The 19,072-nt window shown below is 42.8% G+C and overlaps 1 protein-coding gene across 1 annotated transcript; it reads right to left on the bottom strand.

Moving 5' to 3' along the window:
• Positions 1–8,206: 8,206 nt before the first annotated feature.
• LOC122764753 (NLR family CARD domain-containing protein 3-like) lies at positions 8,207–12,313 on the bottom strand. The gene is made up of 4 exons (XM_044018678.1): positions 12,189–12,313; positions 11,069–11,188; positions 10,429–10,640; positions 8,207–10,023 (listed from the first exon to the last, which is right to left on the bottom strand). The coding sequence occupies exons 1-4, from the start codon at positions 12,236–12,238 to the stop codon at positions 8,207–8,209; spliced, it is 2,199 nt and encodes a 732-aa protein (XP_043874613.1). The 5' UTR covers positions 12,239–12,313.
• Between the last annotated feature and the right edge of the window lie 6,759 nt (positions 12,314–19,072).

Raw genomic sequence — 19,072 nt, 5'->3', positions numbered from 1 at the left:
TCATTGAGGAAATGTTTTTAAACACGGAGAACCAGGTTCAGTCCAGTGAAAGCGTTGCTTTGCTTAGAAATTCACTAAGGCTAGGCACAGGAAAGGCAGAAGCATTGCTCAACCTCATTCAGGGGGCTAAAAATGAGAATGCTACTCTCCCAGTCAGAACTGGGCGCATATCGTTTGTAATTCCCGGGGGACAAACCAAGTATATTACCTGTCCTTTCAAAACAGATCTTAAAGTGAAAACCTAAATACTCTTTGAACCTGAGGAGAACCTGTCATTGGATGAAGGACTCAAACCTACCTGTCAGCTAATAGTGTTTCCTGCTCCTCACGTAAAGTGAATATTTTTGTGAGAAATACAACGCAACACGACATCACAATGCCAAGTAAAACAGTGATAGGGAGCATACAGAGAATAACGGACTGTTACCCGGTGTACCAGGTTAACTCTGTTGTTACTGAAAATCCTCAGACCCCACCATGCTCCACCAGAGAAATGTCTCAAAGTGATCCCCAAGACAGACTGTTCGATCCACCTGTCAATGTGCATCAGGTAACTATTGAACAACAATCGGTGGTCAAACAAATGCTGAGGGAGGAATCCAGAGCATTTGCCAGACACAAAGATGATGTAGGCCACAAAAACTTAAAAATGGACATAAAGCTAACTGATGAGGTCCCGGTAGCCAAAACATACAATGCCATACCTCGCCCATTGTATGACAAGGTCAAAAACCACATCCGGGACTTGCATAACAAAGGTTTCATCCGCAAATCCACCTCCCCATACGCAGCTGCAGTGGTTTGTGTGAGGAAAAAAGATGGGAGCTTGAGACTTTGTATTGACTATAGGGGGTTTAACAAAAAGACAATCTCAGATAGGCACCCCATATCACGCATACAGGAAATACTTGAAGGTCTTGGTGGAAACGCTTGGTTCAGTGTACTGGACCAAGGCAAGGCATATCACCAAGGGAGTGTCAGTGAGACCTCAAAGAAATTCACAGCCTTCTCGACACCATGGGGCCTGTACGAATGGAACAGGATTCCATTTGGCCTAACAAATGCACCCTCAGCTTTCCAGCGTAGTATGGAAGAGAGCCTGGAAGGTCTCAGAGACAGAATATGCATTCCATACTTAAATGATGTCCTAATTTACCGTAAAACTTTCACACAGCATCTTGAGGATGTGAGGGCTGTCCTCAAACGACAGCAAACTTGGGGTATTAAGCTGAGGCCAGACAAATGTGACTTGTTCAAAAATGAGGTACGTTACATAGGCAAAGTGATCTTAGCTGAAAGCTATGGGATGGACGAGAAAGAAATTGCGGCTGTACAAGCGCTAAAGACAACACCCCCTACAAACATCAGAGAGCTGTGCAAACTTCTGGGTTTTCTGGAGTATTATAGAAGCTATGTGCAACATTTCTCTCGTCATGCAAAATGCCTGTATGACCTGCTTTCAACAGATGCAAGCCTATATCGCAAGTCAAAGCCCACCTTCCAGTCAGCAGGGGCAGGGCAGCTCCCCCCACATAAAAAAATAGTGTGCCGTGATAGTCAACAGAAAGCTCTGAACTATTTAGTGGATGTCTTGACTAACCCACCTGTAATTGCATACCCAAGGTTTGAAGATCCTTTCATTCTAGGGGGTGGAGTGGTTAAGTGGTTACCCTGTGTGCGAAAGACATCATGGTCGCAAGTTCGATTCCACCCCTGGCTGATTGTATTCAATTCCATTGTAAGTCGCTTTGGATAAAAGCGTCTGCTAAATGACATGTAATGTAATGTAATGTAATTCTCCATATCGATGCTTCAGAACAAGGCCTGGGAGCAGTGTTATACCAGCGGCAGGAAGGCAAACTCAGAGTGACAGGGTATGGTTCACGAACAACTGACACCAGCAGAAAAAAACTACCGCTTACATTCAGGGAAGCTTGAGTTTTTAGCACTCAAATGGGCTGTTACAGACAGGTTTAGAGACTATTTGTTTTATGCCTCCTCTGTAACAATATATAGTGATAACAACCCTTACTTATGTTTTGAGCACAGCTAAACTGAATGTGACTGGACATCGCTGGGTTTCCGAACTTGCCGACTTTAACCTAACACTGAAGTACCGTCCTGGAAAAACAAACACAGACGCAGATTTCCTGTCCCGCACACCTGTGAGTATGGACTCTTACATGAGCGAATGTACAGAGCAGTGCACCCCTGGAGTTTTGAGTGCAATATTCAGCACAATTGAAACACAAAAGCAACACGACCTGGACTGGATTTCGGCCATTACCTGCAGCCCACTTGTCCATGAGTTAGTTGCACACGAACAACCAGACATTAAAGTAACACAACAAGAGTTACTACAAACACAGTTGCAAGATCCTGTCATATCCCGTGTACTCTAGTTTAAAGCATCTGGTGAAAAACCAGATAAGAGGTTCATGGATAGGGAAACAACAAAAACTAAGCAACTGTTACGTGAATGGAAGAGACTTTATGTTTCTCCAGAGGATTTGCTAAAGTGCAAAACAGCAACCAGTACTCAATCGAAAAGTATAAAGAACTTGTGAACAAGTACCTTCATTGTGAAATGGGACATTTAGGGGTAGAGCACGTCTTACATCTGGCTAGGCGGAGGTTTTATTGGCCTGGGATGCAAAAAGACATTGAGTATTTTATAACCCAAGTTTGTAAATACAACATCCAGAAAAAAACGGCAACGGCACCATTTGAAATGGTCTCTATAGACTATCTTCGCCTTGAAAAAAGCAGGGGATGGTATGAGTATATTTAAGTGGTTATTGACAACTTCACTAGGTTCGCCCAAGCCTACCGCACTCGTAACAAATCAGGCAAAACAGCAGCAGAAAAATCTTTAATGATTTTTCTCTCAAATTTGGTTTCCATGTTAAAATTCATCATGATCCAGGCAAATAATTTGAGAACCAGTTATTCAGACGCCAGGCATATACAGGCATGACAAACTCAAAAACAACCCCCTATCATCCACAAGCAAACCCAGCCGAAAGGTTTAATCGCACCTTGTTATCGATGCTGCGAACCTTGGATGAGGAGAGGAAGGGAAACTGGAGTGACTATGTGAGTACATGCTTACAACTGTACGACCAGCGAGGCAACAGGATATTCCCCTTTCTACTTGCTTTTAGGTAGAAATCCACGTTTGCCAATTGATTTGATCTTTGGAATAAATGAGGAAGAAGGATGTAAGTCACACCAAGAATATGCCCAAAAATGGCAGCAGTAAATGAAAGAGGCATATGACATTGCATCTAAAACCATTGAAAAGACAACAGCAAGAGGAAAAATGTATCATGATCAAGACAGGGTTCTGGTGAGGAATATATCAGAGCGCGGGGGACCAGGAAAATTACGCTCGTATTGGGAGAATCAGATACACATTGTGGTTTCTCGAAAGGGGAAAGACAGCCCAGTGTATGAGGTAAAATCTGAATATGGCATAGGGAGGGGTAGAATCCTCCATCGCAACATGTTAATGCCATGTAACAATTTGCCACTTCAGGAACCAGCTCAAAGCATGCTGGGAGGGCGAAATCCTCATATCCAACAAAGGAAGAGACACACTAAGAATGAATCAAATGAAACATCAGAGGATGAAGAGAGCTCGGATGAGGAAGAATGTTATTGGGCTAATAGGCTGAGGCACTATCACAACCAGCCCGGAGAACAAAATGTTGCACCTCCTGTTACTCCTGAGACAGAACCTCAGCCGGAGCTGGATGTGGAAGCAGAGGAGTTCAGGATGGAGACTCCAGTACAAACGTGTGTGGACAACGACGTTACTGGACATGTAACAATTGGACATGACACTCAAGAGGTCACACAAATGTCTCAGTCTGTAGATCTGCCTAGTACACAGGAGCCGGAATCCTCTGACATACAGCCACGCAGGTCACAGAGAGAAAGACGTCCTAGAGAGACATTGACTTATGACTCTTTTGGCCAACCTACTCATCGTGTGGTGGGGCTTCACACTAACCCACTATATGTTTACACAGTAGCACCGGCGTACGGACTATGCAGTGTGCCCTTGTTATCTCCACAGATGTTTGGACCACATCTGGTTTATCCTACTCTTGTTCCTGCAGGATACTACTGAAAAACTGTTATAAGTTCGCTACTGAGTGGTTACTGTCCATTATGGATGTCATGGGACGAGTACAGCAATAAACAAAGTGTGTGGAAAAAATATGGGTTCTATAACTGGACAGAAGCTCTAGTCATAATCTAGATAGTTTAGTATTAAGTAATGGCATTAAAAAAATGTGAATGGACTGTTTACGGTATGTGTGGCTATACAAGTCAGAAGTCTCCATGGAATGTATAGTGTGATGAGATCACATGGTATACAATAGTAATGTACTTTTATGGTAAAACCTGCTAAAATGCATTTAAAACCATGTACTTCTTTTTAGGTGTTTAAAGGAAACTTTTGCCATTGTGTGTTATGTCAGATCTAGAGTGTTATTTTTGATGTTGTACTTACAAGTTGAGTGTTGGTGTTACCCTCCAGTCAGAGATGTATTGTTTAACAATGCTAATGTAGGATAACATTGATTTTGCAGGGGAGGATTGTAACCCCTGAATAGTTATTATAGTTTATTTTACAGATTCTGTTACAGAAGACTGTTGTTTAACAATTTTTTATGCTGCCAGCAGGGGGCAGAGTCAAGTAGTGGAGGAGAGTTGCGTGGAGAGCGTGCTCGGGAGTGGGTTTGTTGTGCTAACTGAGGGATGTGTCGGTTTTGTTTTTCTTTATGTTAATCCTGCTTGTGAGGAATAAAAGGTGAACTCATTCCTGCACCATATCATTGTCTTGAGTGGTGTAACATTAACAGTAATATCACTGTTATTCCAAATAAGAGTTTTATGTGGTGAAAAGTTGTGAACATAACACATTTTCCAAGACAATAAAGCTCCAATTAAAGCTGCGTTTGTGTGTGTGTATCTGCGTCATTACCTCGTTTATGAAACCCTAAAGTTTCAGAACAACAGTTCAGCCACTGCTGAGAAAATAGTGTTGTATTGTTTTCCTGGGCGTTGCGAAGCGGATCGGCACTTCCTTAATTTGATGTCGTCATCAGAAATCCTCACCACTCCTCTCACCACCGTAGCACCTCCTGGTCCTAGGTACTAGGTACTAGTCCAGGCACATCCGGTTGCGTACATTCAACCGCAGAAGAAGAAGAACTACTCTCGTTGTACCTGCTGAGATGCAGAGAATCCACCGTGCCAGAGGGTAGCTGTGTATCTGAGAGCTGGCCTATCTATTACGTCACTTCCAGGTACCTGGCCAATCACAGGACAGTAGGAAAGCTCTCGTTGGCTGGCCAATCACAACACAATCCACGTTCTGGGGGTGTGGTTTTGGTCTGAAACAGCGCGGCTGACGAGAGCGTCAGTGAGGAGATATTTTGATCGGCTCGTTTGCAGCGATTAGGAGGTTTTTAATCATGAAAACAAGTTAATATATGAAAGTAGACCTCCAAAACTAACATATATGTGACCATGAAAACAAGTTAATATATGTAAGTAGACCTCCATAACTAACATATATGTGTGATACAAGCATTCTATGTCATTCATGATTTCAGCGTTGGAAACATCGCCAGCATCACCTCCGCCTTTTTGACGCTGTTTCTTTGGGTCTGGACCTTTACTCGGCGTAACTGGTAGTGGTGTGAACAAACCGTCAAAACCTTCAACTTGATGTTTAAGTAGTGACGTGACGTTGGTACTGCTATTGGATTTCAGTTCTCTTTTCGGCATGGTTCCGGTGGTTTGTTAAAGCTCATGCTATACTAACAAAGCTAGGAAATTGAACTTGATAACTTTAATGCCTTACTTTACAAGAAAACCGCAAGAGGTGTCCATCAATTTACTTAAAACGTGCTCTATCCTCACAGAGTAGCCACAGCAGTCATAATAGTTGGTTTAGTTGCCGTTTTTTGACGTGGTACAACTTATAATTTGGGAGCTCACCGCACTCCAACCGCCCAGGTCGCCATCTTGAGGACGCTCCTCTTTGTTTGTAAACAGTCACAGCTGTGACATCATCAACAACACTCATTCTGATTGGCTACATGTGAACGTGTCAGAGGAGAAAGTGAAAAACATCAAGTTCAGTCCGAAAAGGTCAAAGTTGCGACTGACGTGAAAACTACATCGACTGAAACACTTTAGAAAACAAAAAACACGTCAGCTGTGAAAAGATCCTGATTCTACATCTGAGGGAAGAAAAAGTGGAAACATGGAACAACCATCACTGATTCAACTCATGTGAGAACATGAATGACTTTCAGTTGTGGATGAAACATCTGACATTTACAACAGTAACAGAGAGTCCGTGAACTCACCACAGAGTCTCCAGTCTACAATGTGGACTCTCCAGTCCAGAACACAGCAGCTTCACTCCTGAATCATGCAGATAGTTCTCACTCAGGTCCAGGTCTCTCAGGTGTGAGGGGTTAGACTTCAGAGCTGAGACCAGAGAAGAACAGCTGATCTTTGTCAATCTGCAGCCCCTCAATCTGAATAAAGAATAAAAGATGAGACTTTAGACAAAGTTGCTGCTTGAAACCAGTAGTATTGTTATTATTATTAATATGATACTATAATTAGGGTTCGAGCAACTTGGTTGCAAGAACCCTATTGTAATCGCTAGAGTTATTATTAGGGTTCGAGCAACTCTGTTGCAAGAACACTATTGTAATCGTAAGGATTATTGCAAGAACCCTATTGTATTCGTAAGGATTCTTCTTCTTCTTAGTAAGTAAATTGTGTTTTTGAGGCCCTGAACATGCCCCAAAACTCACCAATTTTTGCAAGCGCATCAGACCTGGTGTAAATTTATGTTTATTAGTGTTTCAGGGAATGTGGGTTAAAAAATGAAAGTGGGTGGGGCAAATAACTGCTCCACCCCCTAAAACTTGTGGGCCTGAGGAGCACGTTTAATGTACATGCACGAAACTTGGTACACGCGTTCCTTAGTTCGGGACGTCAAAAAACCTAGGGAAGCCTAAGCTAAACGAACAGGAAAGCGAACTTTCAATCTTGGATTGAAAGATGATGCGTGCTCAACGGTGTTGTCAGGGCAACACTGCAAAGGATTCACTCAACTGAGCGGTTAGTTTTTAGCAGTACCTTTTTTTCGCCACATGATGGAGGCAGCTGCCTACAAATTTATCAAATCTACCATTTACAGTTTTTCATGCTGCTCTAACAGGAATTGTTGTATCCACTTGAAACTTGATATGTGAGACCTCAGACCCGTCCAGAACATGTCTGTATAGGATGACCTCCCTACAGGAAGTAGAACTCCCGAAACAGGAAGTAAAGTCTAACATTGTCTGATCTTCACGAAACTTGATATGTCAGTCAAGGGACCGTCCCTGAACACGTTTATGGACACACCTTTCACCCAACAGGAAGTCAGCCATTTTAAACAGGAAGTGCCCTCTAACTTAGCACAGGGACGCTGAAAATAGTCCGAGCTGAAAGTAACCAGGACTGAAAATAACTAGTACCGCAAGTGGTGAATGAACGGGAGATGAGCTAGAGGACGTGGTGACGTGGGCGCACGGAGACTCGCGAGCCCTCGAGCTCGAACCTGTTCATTACCGCTTGCGGTACTAGTTAAAGTTGATATCAGTCCAATGTTTATGTCTCATTAATAGATCATCAATAACATTGTAGTTGTATAAAAAAGTCCTGTTTTAACTTAGAAGCTGACACAACTGTTATATTTCTGCTCCCGGTCTCTCTCTTCTGTCTCTACCTCACCTCCCTCTTTCACTTTCTCTCCCCCTCCTTTCCTCTGTCCTCCATTTTGTCCTTTCACCACTACCGGTCGAGGCAGATGCTGCACATGTTTGAGTCTGGTTCTGCCACAGATTTTCTCTCCACTGCCCCCTAGTGTTTGTTCATTGTGTGAACTGTTGGTTTCTCTTGTCTTTCTGTCTTGAACAGAGACTTGAGAGAATGTTGTGATTTGGTGTTTTCATTCAGTTCAAAACAAGAATCACAACCAGCTGACAAATCTTCACATTCATCATTTAAAACATCTCCAGAAACAAACTGAGAAGAACGAGAAGAACTGACTTCTGTGTGTATTTGATAAACCAAACCATGAATCATCACTGACTGATGATGTTATTGATCATGTCTGAACTCACACAGCCTTCCTGCAGTTCCTCACAGCTGGAATCAGTCTCTGTTTCCCCTGGTCTGATGTTCTGTACTTGTCCAGGTCCAACTCATCCAGAACCTCCTCAGACATCTGCAGCATGTAGGCCAGAGCTGAGCAGTGGATCTCAGAGAGTTCCTGTCTTCTGTTCTCTGACTTCATGAACTCTTGGATCTCCTGATGCACTGATTGCTCGTTCATCTCTGTCAGACAGTGGAAGATGTTGATGCTTCTGTCAGGTGAGATGTTGTCTGTGTTCATCTCCTTCAGGTTCTCAGTGACCCTCTGGATGATTTCTGGACTGTTCTGAGTCTGACCCAGCAGACCTCCTAAGAGTCTGTGGTTGGACTCCAGACAGAGTCCATGAAGGAAGCGAACAAACAGGTCCAGGTGACCATTTTCACTTTGAAGGGATTTCTCCATGGCTGCTTTCAGGAACACATCCAGAGAAGTGTAACCACCATCATCATCATCATCATCATTAACTTCTTGTCTGAAAAGGTCCTGCAGTACCACTGTCTTCCTGTTGGTGAAACAGTGGAACATGTAGACTGCAGCCAGAAACTCCTGAATGCTCAGATGAACAAAGCAGTAGACTGATTTCTGGAAGATCACGTTCTCTCTTCTGAAGATCTCTGTACAAACTCCTGAGTACACCGAGGCCTCTTTCACACTAAGACCACACTGCTCCAGGTCTTCTTGGTAGAACATGATGTCTCCTTTCTGCAGATGTTCAAAGGCCAGCCTCCCCAGCTTCAGAAGAAAGTCCCTGTCGGCCTCCGTCAGCTTCCGTGGGCTCGTCTCATGTCCTTTATCGTACTTGTTCTTCTTCCTCTTGGTCTGAACCAGCAGGAAGTGTGAGTACAGGTCTGTCAGGGTCTTGGGCAGCTCTCCTCTCTGCTCTGTGGTCAACATGTGCTCCAGAACTGTAGCACTGATCCAGCAGAAGACTGGGACTTGACACATGATGTGGAGGCTCCTGGACGTCTTGATGTGTGAGATGATTCTGCTGGACAGATCTTCAGTTCTGGATCTCTTCCTGAAGTACTCATTCTTCTGTTCGTCAGTGAAGCCTCGTACTTCTGATACCCTGGCAACACATGTAGGAGGGATCTGATTGGCCGCCGCAGGTCGAGAAGTTATCCAGACGAGAGCCGAGGGAAGCAGATTCCCCTGGATGAGGTTGGTCAGCAGCACGTTGACTGATGACCTGTGTGTGACGTCAGAAACCAGCGTCCTGCTGCTGAAGTCCAGTGAGAGTCTGCTTTCATCCAGGCCGTCAAAGATGAACAAAGGTTTACAGACAGCAAGCTCCTCTGCTCTGACCTTCTCTAATGTTGGATGGAAAACATGGAGCAGCGTGAGAAGACTGTGCTGCTGATCTCTGATCAGGTTCAGCTCCCTGAACGAGAGCACAATCAGCAGATTCACATCCTGGTTTTCCAAACCCTCGGCCCAGTCCAGAGTGAACTTCTGCACCGAGAAGGTTTTTCCAACACCAGCGACGCCGTTGGTCAGGACGACTCTGATGCTCCCCTGCTGGTCAGGTAAGGCTTTAAAGATGTCGCAGCACTTGATGGGAGTGTCCTGGACTGTCTTCTTCTTGGAGGTCGTCTCCAGCTGCATCACCTCATGTTGAGTATTAACCTCTTCACTCTGTCCCTCTGTGATGTAGAGCTCAGTGAAGATCCTGTTCAGGAGGGTTCTACTTCCTGTTCCTTCAGTTCCTTCAGTCACATGTTCAAATCTGCTCCTCAGACTGATCTTATGTTCATCTAGAACCTTCTGCAGACCAACATCTGCTGAAAGACAAGAGACAAAGAATGTGAGCAGCTGAGGATTATTTTCATCAGTGTCATGTTTTTCTGTGACGTTGTTGTTTTATGTTGTTTGTTGTCAAATGAAAAACTACATTTTTACTGTAATGACTTGAATAACTTTATTATGAAAGACTGAATCATTCTACAAGAACTGTGATGATTGTGAAGGAAAGAGTATCTTCTGCATACAAGAGAACAATCATGAGAGAAAAGCAGCAAAATGAGGGGAAACCTTCATTTCTTCAACCTGCAGGGGGCAGCAGAGAGTTAAACTCCATCATGGAGTTAACATGAGTCACATTTTTAACTTTTAAACTGTTTTCTCCTATTTTTCCATTTCTAAAGTCTGCTAGTGCTGATGGGAGCTGCTCCCCTTATGAGTCTTACCAAAGATGCTCTGTGGTCCATGTCCTGTCCTGGGTCTTTGTCCACACTGGGGACAGCAGGAGTCTCCGGATGGACCAGACTGGTCCCAGTATGAGGAGATGCAGCGCCTGCAGAACCGGTGACCGCAGCTGGTGGAGAGTGGATCCTTCAGGACGTCCTGACACAGAGGACAGCGGGACATCTGCTTGTCCAAAGAAACAGCAAACTGGTCTCTGTGAAGACATTTTTTTATTACTGACACGTCGGGGACAGGTGGACATGTGTCTGTGGAGACATTTCTTTTATCACTGACATGTCTCACAGTGGTTCTGATGGACTGTTGTAAAGGTCTAACCCTGAGGCTCATCCTCACACTCTCTCTGACTCGTCAATGGTTTGACTCATTGATCCGTTTCATCAGATTCTGAATCAGTTCAGTTCAGTCTGTTGCTCACACACACATTTAGTTCTTCTTTCTTCACAAAAGTCCAGTCAAATTCAATTTGAACCACAAATAAAAGAAATGAGCTGTTGATGTGAAGCTGCTTACAGAGCTGCTCTGAAGTTTGGACGTTTCCCTCCAACAGATGGAGGTTATTTCTTATCTTAATTCAAGAGCATATCATATTGATTTGAGAGCATTATTTATTGAGTCTCTTACTTTGTCTCTGGGGCTCCAGGTTCATGACTGAAGTATAAAGGTGTTCCCATAGACTCATCACTCCTCACAGACAGACCGCTGGGTCCTGGAGACTCTGCTCTCTGTCTCTGGTTCTGACCTCTGCAAACACAAACATCACATGATCACTGATGATGGTCTTTTTTTAGACACTTTGATCACAAAGCAGCCTCAGTGTCAGTGTGACCTCCAGAGTCTGGAGTGACTCCCACCCAATATTTGCATCATTTGAAATAAATGTGTATTTGATATTAACAAATTGATTTTGCATCATAAATAGTATCACAAAGTATATGTGTGATATCATGATGCAAGATTGTGTTTTAACTTGAAGCTCGTGGTACTGAACACTTGTTTTTTGACGACTCTATGTTCCGTAGTCCGGCCCCCAATAGACGCTCATTGGCCCCCAGGTCATTAGAGTGTGACGGCCCTGCTCTACAGGTACAGTCAGCATTTAGACATGACGGTAGTCAGAAATCTACAGGACCTGATGGTTTCTCAGCCTCTGTGCTAAAAAACTGCTCTCCTGAACTTCATGATGCTTTCTGTGCAATCTTTGAAAAACTGACAGAGAATCCTGTTGTTCCAGAGCTATGGAAGTGTTCTATTATCATTCCTGTGCTGAAGCTCTCATGTCCGGCTGAAAACAACACAAACAAGTACAGGAAATACAGTGTTTCCAAAGAGTTATGGTCAATATGATCAAGCCTGGTATTTCTGAACATTTAGACAAAGATCAATACAATGGATGTCATCAAGATGACGTGCAGTGAGTCATGTGACCGAAGGACAACTGCAGCTGGTTTAAAAACTCACAGCTGATGAGAAATGACTTTGATGTAGTTGTAGAACGAATTACATGAATCTTTCTCGTGAGTTTTTCACTCACTTCAAGTTGTTTTCCACTAGTTTTTTTTTTGTGTGTTTTCGTGTTTTTTGCATTTGTGTTTTGTCTTGTTGTTAGTGCATTGTTACAAGTTTTCTCAGGATAAAAGTGTTTATGACGGTAAAACAGCTGTGTGTGTGTGTGTGTGTGATTTAGTCTTTGTGAGGACACAGGTTTGGTTGTGACTTCTTCACAGGACAAAGTGTCTCTTACTTCGTCTCTGAGGCTCCAGGTTCATCACTGAAGTTATTAGGTTTGCCCATAGACTGGTCACTCTTCACAGGCTGACCGCTGGGTCCTGGAGACTCTGCTCTGTCCTTGTCTTCCTCCACACAACCACTCATCTGCTGGACTTCAGTCATTCTGAGACACACACACACACACACACACACACAGACACACACAGACACACAGGTCGATCACAGATTTACTGATGCAGAAATGGAGAAGACGTGTGTCGCCAAGCAAACAACAGCTGATAATGAAAACTTATGAAGACATGAAACACAGAGACAAAGCCAGATCATTACAGACAGACTGAATGTATAAACCGACCCAATTTACAGAGAATAACTTGTTTTATACTGTAAAGTGTAAACCTCATATATGAAAAGCACAAACTCATGACAATTTCATTTGCACAAACTCATGACAACAACAAAGGGAAGCCTTTGTTGTTGTCATGAGTTTGTGCAAATGAGCTCCTCACTGACTTATCACTGCTCCACTGAAAGCATCATATTGAAAGCACTTTAAAGAGTTACCTCTCAGTTTGAGTGGAAAATCTCCTTCATGTTTCCTGGAGGACGTCTGATGTGGATCTGTGTTCAGTCCAGTGATCACACGAGAGAAAACTGTAACACATCAGGAGTTTTCTGTCAGAGAAGGTGTTTTATGAAACCTGCTGTTCATGTCACTTACATATTTGTGCCAGTAAAGTGCTAGGCTACTCTGTATGTGACTAAAGGGCTGTAAAGTCAGCTGATGAGCTCAGTTTTGAGAGCAAAAGTGAAATTAGATCTTGGATTACTTATTAACTGCATATTTGTTCATGAAGGACAAAAAGTACTAAGTACAATTACATTTAAATCATAAACTACGAATGAAAAATGTGGATTTGATAAAACTTCAAAAAAAGAGCGAGTCTCCGTGCGCCCACGTTGCCACGCGAGTCCTCTAGCTATCTCCGGTTCATTCACCGCTTGCGGTACTAGTTATTTTCTGTCGTAGTTATTTTCAGCTCGGACTATTTTCAGCGTCCCTGTGGTATGTTAGAGGGCTCTTCCTGTTTAAAATGGCCGACTTCCTGTTGGGTGAAAGGTGTGTCCGTAAACGTGTTCAGGGACGGTCCCTTGACTCGCATATCAAGTTTCTTGAAGATCGGCCAATGTTAGACTTTACTTCCTGTTTCGGGAGTTCTACTTCCTGTAGGGAGGTCATCCTTTACAGACATGTTCCGGACAGGTCTGAGGTCTCACATATCAAGTTTCAAGTGGATACAACAATCCCTGTTAGAGCAGCATGAAAAACTGTATATGTTAGATTTGATAGATTTGTAGGCAGCTGCCTCCATCATGTGAATCCTTTGCAGTGTTGCCATGGCAACACCGTTGAACGATTTGTCATCATATTCAGCAAGCATCATCTACCATGTGTTTTGAATGTGTTCATTAATTCTGAGTATGATACGATGAAGTCTGTAAAAGTTATAAGCGAAATTGTGAATTTGTTGTATTTTCTGTTACCACCAGGAGGCGCTGTTTTTAAAATTTACAGTTTTTGCATAGGCATCTTCAGCAAAGGCCCATCATCGATTGTCACAAGTTTGGTTAAGATCTGACCTTCCATCGCAAAGTTATAAGAGTTGGTTGTGTGTTGCGTAGAATCGTCATTTTCGCCAACTTTGCCGCCCTTTTTCTTGTACGCCATGATACTTATTGAAAAGATTTTGATACATTCAAAAGGTCTACTTCCTGCTTCCTGTCCAACTGTGTCTGTGATATATATAAAATATTCACTTTAAAAAACAGCCCCCCCGGTGATGGCAGACACTATGACGTCTGGTATTTCGCAACACACAACAAACTCTTATAACTTTGCGATGGAAGGTCAGATCTTAACCAAACTTGTGACAATCGATGATGGGCCCTTGCTGAAGATGCCTATGCAAAAACTGTACATTTTGAAAACAGCGCCTCCTGGTGGTAACAGAAAATACAACAAATTCACAATTTCGCTTATAACTTTTACAGAGTTCCTTGTATCAAACTCAAAATGAGTGAAAACACATGGTAGATTATGCGTGCTGAATATGATAACAAATCATTCAACGGTGTTGCCATGGCAACACTGCAAATTATTCACTCAACTGATAGGTTTGTTCGTTCATTTTCATGCAGTAACTTTTTTTCGCCACATGATGGAGGCACCTGCATACAAATCTATATGAAAATAGTACTTGTCAAAATCAGCACCCCCTGGTGACGGCAGACGAAATTAAATTTACAGTTTTTCATGCTGCTTTAACAGGGATTGTTGTATCCACTTGAAACTTGACATGTGAGACCTCAGACCCGTTCGAAACATGTCTGTAAAGGATGACCTCCCTACAGGAAGTAGAACTCCCGAAACAGGAAGTAAATGTGAGTCAAGGGACCGTCCCTGAACACGTTTACGGACACTCCTTTCACCCAACAGGAAGTCGGCCATTTTAAACAGGAAGAGCCCTCTGACATACCACAGGGACGCTGAAAATAGTCTGAGCTGAAAATAACTACGACTGAAAATAACTAGTACCGCAAGCGGTGAATGAACGGGAGATGAGCTAGAGGACTCGCGCGGTGACTTGGGCGCACAGTGACTCGCGAGCCCTCGAGCTCGAACCCACATTTAGGAAAAACAAAAGACGACTGACTAGAGTTATGGAAGTTGCCATTATAAACCTGTCAGGATTAAGCAGTACATGTACTTCATGACTGTACTTAAGTACACATTCCACGTATTTGTACTTGACTTTTTGAAATAAGTGAGCAAAGATGCTTCAGAAACGTTACATTTGAATCAACTCTGCGTCCTATTTTGATTCAGTTGGCTCAGTGGGTCAAAACAGCAGAAAACCCGCGCACCACCGCCACTGTGTGGCAGACATGTGAAGTGCAAGTAATATGACAAAACAAAGGCAAACATGTTGATACCATGGATATATTATAAGAACTGGATAGAGCTCCGCCCCTTTGCCTCTGTTCATTCCTATGGAGTTCTTTTTTATTGTTTTTTAATGATTTATTTAACAAAATAATGTAGAAACAACAAGGCTCAAATCTTTTTTTAAACCACATTTAGGAAAAACAACAGACGACGGACTGGAGTTATGGAAGTTTCCATTATAATCTGTCAGGATTAAGCAGTACATATACTTCATGACTGTACTTAAGTACACATTCCACGTATTTGTACTTGACTTTTTTTTATTTCTAGCAACTTTTACTACATTTTATATCAGAAATGATTTTTGATACTCAAGTACAGGAAATGTCAAACTTTAAGACTTTTATTCAAGTACCATTTTAAGGTACTTCACTCACACGCACTAAATCATCATATATTATCATCATAATCACGTCAACACTCACCAGTCTGTCCTCGTGCTGCGCAGTTCAAATAGCGACTGAAGCAAAGTTACAGAATAGTTACTTTCACTTTCTCTGCTCGTCACTCTGCACTTACAGGAAATGAGTCGAGCAGGAAATAAAGAGGCAGCGTGAGAGTTCTACATCTATTTTTTGTGGACTTGAATTTATTATTTACACTTATTGTTCCTAACAGTATGATCATAAATCTGCGGGTTTTCTGGCCTGAATGATTTGAATATCTTCTGATCGATATATGAATATCATTTCAATGTAAGAATGATTTTAATATTGTAGCGTAGCTACGTTTAAGAGCACGCCCCCATCCAGTGTTTTTACGTTGGTTGAGCCGGAAGTGAAGAGCGGTGTGTGAGAGACATGTGCTGTGGCTGCAAAAAGGAGTTATGAATAAATCTAGCCGGGAACGGCGAATGAGAGAACACATCTCCTCGTCACTTGAGAGTGTTACAATATAATGATAACAGTGAATTGAACACATACTACTCTAAGGTGTAAAATAGTATCAGACAAAAAACATCCAACATAATGAAGAGGAGGAAAATTCAATCAATAAATCCCTTCAATTTAACTGGGATTAAAGGCTTCAATGAACAAAAGGTGTTTAGAACACTTGTAATCATTGGTAGCAACTATAGGTGAGAAGAAAAGTGCAATTATTGGTGTTTGAACATCGTTGGTTTGAAATAAGTGAGCAAAGATGCTTCAGAAACGTTACATTTGAATCAACTCTGTGTCCTATTTTGATTCAGTTGGCTCAGTGGGTCAAAACAGCAGAAAACCCGCGCACCACCGCCACCGTGCGGCAGACATGTGAAGTGCAAGTAATACGACAAAACAAAAGGCAAACATGTTGATACCATGGATGTATTATAAGAACTGGATAGAGCTCCGCCCCTTTGCCTCCGTTCATTCCTATGGAGTTCTTTTATATTGTTTTTTTAATGATTTATTTAACAAAATAATGTAGAAACAACAAAGCTCACATCTTTTTTTAAACCTTTCAAAGGAGCAGGTGCACAGGAAGAACGCAGAAGAGAAACATTTGCATGATAAAATACAGACAAATCAAACAAGATAAAAAACAAAAGAAAAAGTTAGCTAAGGCTTTGTTTTTAGATCATATTTTTCAAATAAAGTGAAAAGTTTCATTGCATTTTTACCTTTCATCACGTTAAAGAAACTGGTTATGAAACAATAAATCTAAGTTTCACATTCACATATTTCCATGTGTGTATGTAAAAAGTATTAATATATTGTTTACCATTATTGACCATAACAAGGCCATAAATCATCTCAACTCAACTTTATTTATAAAGCGCTTTAAGCAGCCGTAGCTGTACATGAAAAGAAATAAAACAAAAAGTAAAACAATAGAAATACTAAAACAATAAAAACAATAAAACAACAAAATGTTAAAACAATAAAAACAATAAAACAATAAAGATATTAAGAGAATAAAAACAATAAAACACTAAAAAAAAGAGCAGAGTCTCATGCTGAGTTGACAGCCAAGGAATAAAAATGGGTTTTAAATGAGTTTTAAAGATGGACAGTGAGGGGGCTTGTCTAATGTGGAGCGGGAGGACATTCCAAAGTTTAGGGCTGGCAATTGAAAAGGCTCTTTCACCTCTGAGCTTCTGCTTAGACCTCGGTACCTCCAGGAGCAGCTGGTTAGCTGACCTGAGACACCGAGCAGGAGTGTAGGAATGGAGAAGCTCAGAGAGGTAAAGTGGAGCGAGACCATTTAAAGATCAAATAAAATAATCTTAAAATGGACTCTAAAATGCACAGGCAGCCAGTGGAGGGAGGCCAGAATAGGACTGATGTGCTGACTCTTACGTGCTCCAGTTAAGAGGCGAGCAGCAGCATTCTGGACCAACTGGAGACGCATGAGGGAGGACTGGCTGACTCCAAGGTAGAGTGCATTACAGTAATCCAGCCGAGATGTAATGAAGGCGTGGATTACTGCTTCAAAGGGCTTATGTGCAAGAAAAGGTTTCACCTTTGCCAGCTGCCTCAGGTGAAAGAAGCTGGACTTCACTGTTGCACCAATTTGCTGGTCCAATTTAAAATCCCTGTCTATCTTAAAACCCAAGTTTGAGACTACTGGCTTCATATATTGTGCCAAAGGGCTGAAGTCAGCGGGGGGTTACTAGAGCCGATCGGACCAAACACCATCACTTCTGTCTTCTTTTCATTGAATTTTAAAAAGTTCAGAGACATCCAGTCTTTAATGTCTTCAAGACATAGCAGAAGTGACTTAAGACAGGCATTTGTCTTTTTCAGTGGCACATAGATCTGACTGTCGTCAGCGTAAAAATGAAAGGAAATGCCGTGTTTTCTCAGGATGGAACCCAAGGGAAGCAGATACAGAGAGAAGAGCAGGGGCACTAAAATTTAACCCTGTGGAACCCCATATGACAGCGGAAGAGGAAGAGCAGGCGGACATAGGAGTCTTTGCTCTCCAGGTGAGTGAGGGCTGTGTGGACCACAGAAGAGATGGCGTCCTCTGTAGATCTGTTTTTCCTGTATGCATATTGGTGGGGGTCCACAGTGATGTCGATGCTGTCCTTGATGTGCATTCTGACCAGTTTCTTGAAGCACTTCATGACTATCGGGGTGAGAGCTACTGGCCGATAGTCATTCAAGCCTGTCACTGTGGAGCTTTTGGGGATGGGGATGATGGTGGCAGTCTTCAGACAGGTGGGAACAACTGACTGCCTGAGGGAGGTGTTGAAGATGTCTGTGAACACCTCCGACAGCTGGTCAGCACAGCCTTTCAGTGCCCGCCCAGGGATGTTATCGGGACCAGCGGCTTTGCGGGGGTTGATCCTCCTGAGGATATTCCTCACCTCTGCCGTGGTCACACTGAGGGGCGCATCACCTGGTGTTGGGGTGAGTCTGGTGCTGGTAGAGCTTCTGGGATTCTCAAAGCGAGCGTAGAAGCTGTTCAGAGCATCGGGCAGAGAGGGGTCCCTGGGGCACTGTGCATCTCTAGTGTTGTAGTCCGTGATGCATTTTATGCACCTCCACATGCTCTGTGGGTCATTGGAGGAGAAGTGATCCTGGACCTTCTGGGCATAGGTGGATTTTGCCCTTTTGACCCCTGCAATCAGCTCCCTCCTGGCTGCCCTGAGAGCCAGTGCATCTCCTGACCTGAAAGCTGCATCCCTAACCTTGAGCAGAGACCGGACCTCTTTGTTGAGCCAAGGTTTCTGGTTTGAGTACGTTGTCACTGTCCTGGTGGTAGTGACGTCCTCCAATATAATATCTTTGGAGAATTTTTGTTTGATGCACATTTGAAAAGTCAATAAAGGGTGTGTGACGTTTTATTAGGAATTTTAATGCTCTCAAAGTTACAGCTTCCAACTAGGAGATGTGGAACATTAGGAGTGATGTGAGTCGAGTTTGAAATAATCCCTTGAATTAAATTCAAAGCAGGATTAG

The sequence above is a fragment of the Solea senegalensis genome, unplaced genomic scaffold (genome assembly GCF_019176455.1).
Source record: "Solea senegalensis isolate Sse05_10M unplaced genomic scaffold, IFAPA_SoseM_1 scf7180000017644, whole genome shotgun sequence".
NCBI classification, from domain to species: Eukaryota; Metazoa; Chordata; class Actinopteri; order Pleuronectiformes; family Soleidae; genus Solea; species Solea senegalensis.
Note: the sequence above shows the minus strand (reverse complement) of the source record. Positions and strands in the feature narration are given on the sequence as shown.

Coding starts and splice junctions, on each gene's coding strand:
- LOC122764753 (XM_044018678.1), bottom strand. CDS start 12,238: ATGGGCAAACCTAATAACTTCAGTGATGAACCTGGAGCCTCAGAGACG. Junction 11,189..12,188: donor CCTGGAGCCTCAGAGACGAA/GTAAGAGACACT, acceptor TTGTGTTTGCAG/AGGTCAGAACCAGAGACAGA. Junction 10,024..10,428: donor TGGACCACAGAGCATCTTTG/GTAAGACTCATA, acceptor CTTGTCTTTCAG/CAGATGTTGGTCTGCAGAAG.